The sequence below is a fragment of the Amphimedon queenslandica genome, unplaced genomic scaffold (genome assembly GCF_000090795.2).
Source record: "Amphimedon queenslandica unplaced genomic scaffold, v1.1 AMPQUscaffold_13466, whole genome shotgun sequence".
Classification (NCBI taxonomy): Eukaryota; Metazoa; Porifera; class Demospongiae; order Haplosclerida; family Niphatidae; genus Amphimedon; species Amphimedon queenslandica.
The window spans coordinates 140,478-141,703 of NW_003546298.1; the positions used below are offsets into that span (position 1 = coordinate 140,478).

The window sequence follows — 1,226 nt, forward strand, 5'->3', positions numbered from 1 at the left end:
TATTGCTTCACATTTCCTCTTTGGATTGAGTATTTTTACTTTATACGAGTAGACCTAAGTATGCAGAAGGACAAATCATACAAAATATGGCTCATAATAAAATAAACTAACTTACTGTAGTAGCAGATGAGCTGCTGAAATGAGTAGGTGTGGCTAAACTGCTTGATGACATAGTACCAGTAGACACTGTAGCTGAGGAAACTGTAGTACAAGTAAATGGATTAGTGTGACATGTTGATGTTGAGTGAGGCTTTACAATTTCCATACTAGGCTTTGGCAGTGGTTCAGCTGTCACGGTGATAGTTAATGCCACGGCACTAGTAATCATAGTAGATTTGGGGGTAGTCTGTGAAGCATTTTGACTAATATTTATAGAATTACTGCTAATCGTCGTCACATTTGCGGGTAAACCAGCTCCAAGTAACTGTAAAAGGTGTAGAGCAGCCAACTTATTTGCATACATTATCCCCTCTGTGCACGCCTCTGAGTGACTTCTATAGATCACGTAACAGTTTACTAATTTGATCACGTGACAGGCTGGCCTAGGCCTGGTTCAAGTTTGATGCAGTTTAGTTTAGTGTACTTCTGCAGGTAGTCTGGTAGATCTATGCAAACTAGCTGTTATCCTTCAGGAGTGCACTTGTTTTATATATGCAATTTGCATGCTAAATTTCTTTTAATTTTGATAATCAAACAGCTATAGGGGTGAGGTCACGCACCGTAGGTGTCTCATTACTTGTACCTGAAACTGAATGTTTTCAGTAAACACTTTTATAAGAATATGTGTTATTGTAAAATGTCATTATCATGAAACTTGTTATTAACTCATTTTAGTTAGTATTAATTGAGCTGGTACATACTATTGCCAGTGTATATCATACTGTCCAACTATTAAATTACTGTGATTGTTAACAGCAGAAAACTAAAGTTATGTAACTTGGTATTTTTAACAAGAAGAGCTTTTTGTATTTTTATTCAGCTTGAGACCCTGGGTAGCACTGACCCTCACCATTGCTATCTGGATACTGTCTGCCGTATTAAGTTCTGTTCATGTTTTTGGTTTTCACTTGTATATTGACATTTGTTTTTCATACTCAGATAACATTGGTTTTAGAGTTTATTTCATTTTTTTAATCAGCTATTGTACTTGGGATAATATTCATCACTTCTCTTTGGACCTTTTGTTTCACTAGAAGGTTCTTCAAAGATCAGTCAGTGATAGCAGG

At 36.2% G+C, this 1,226-nt stretch overlaps 1 protein-coding gene across 1 annotated transcript in view; it reads right to left on the minus strand.

Annotated features, from left to right (window-relative positions):
• Positions 1–465, minus strand: part of LOC109581036 (uncharacterized) — an 18,353-nt gene extending 17,888 nt beyond the window's left edge. Inside the window, exons 1-2 of the mRNA XM_019994768.1 lie at positions 116–465; positions 12–54 (exon numbers count right to left, since the gene is read on the minus strand). Coding sequence (XP_019850327.1) covers positions 12–54; positions 116–463 — 391 coding nt within the window. The 5' untranslated portion in view covers positions 464–465. The remainder of the gene's footprint in view (positions 1–11; positions 55–115) is intronic.
• Positions 466–1,226: the final 761 nt, after the last annotated feature.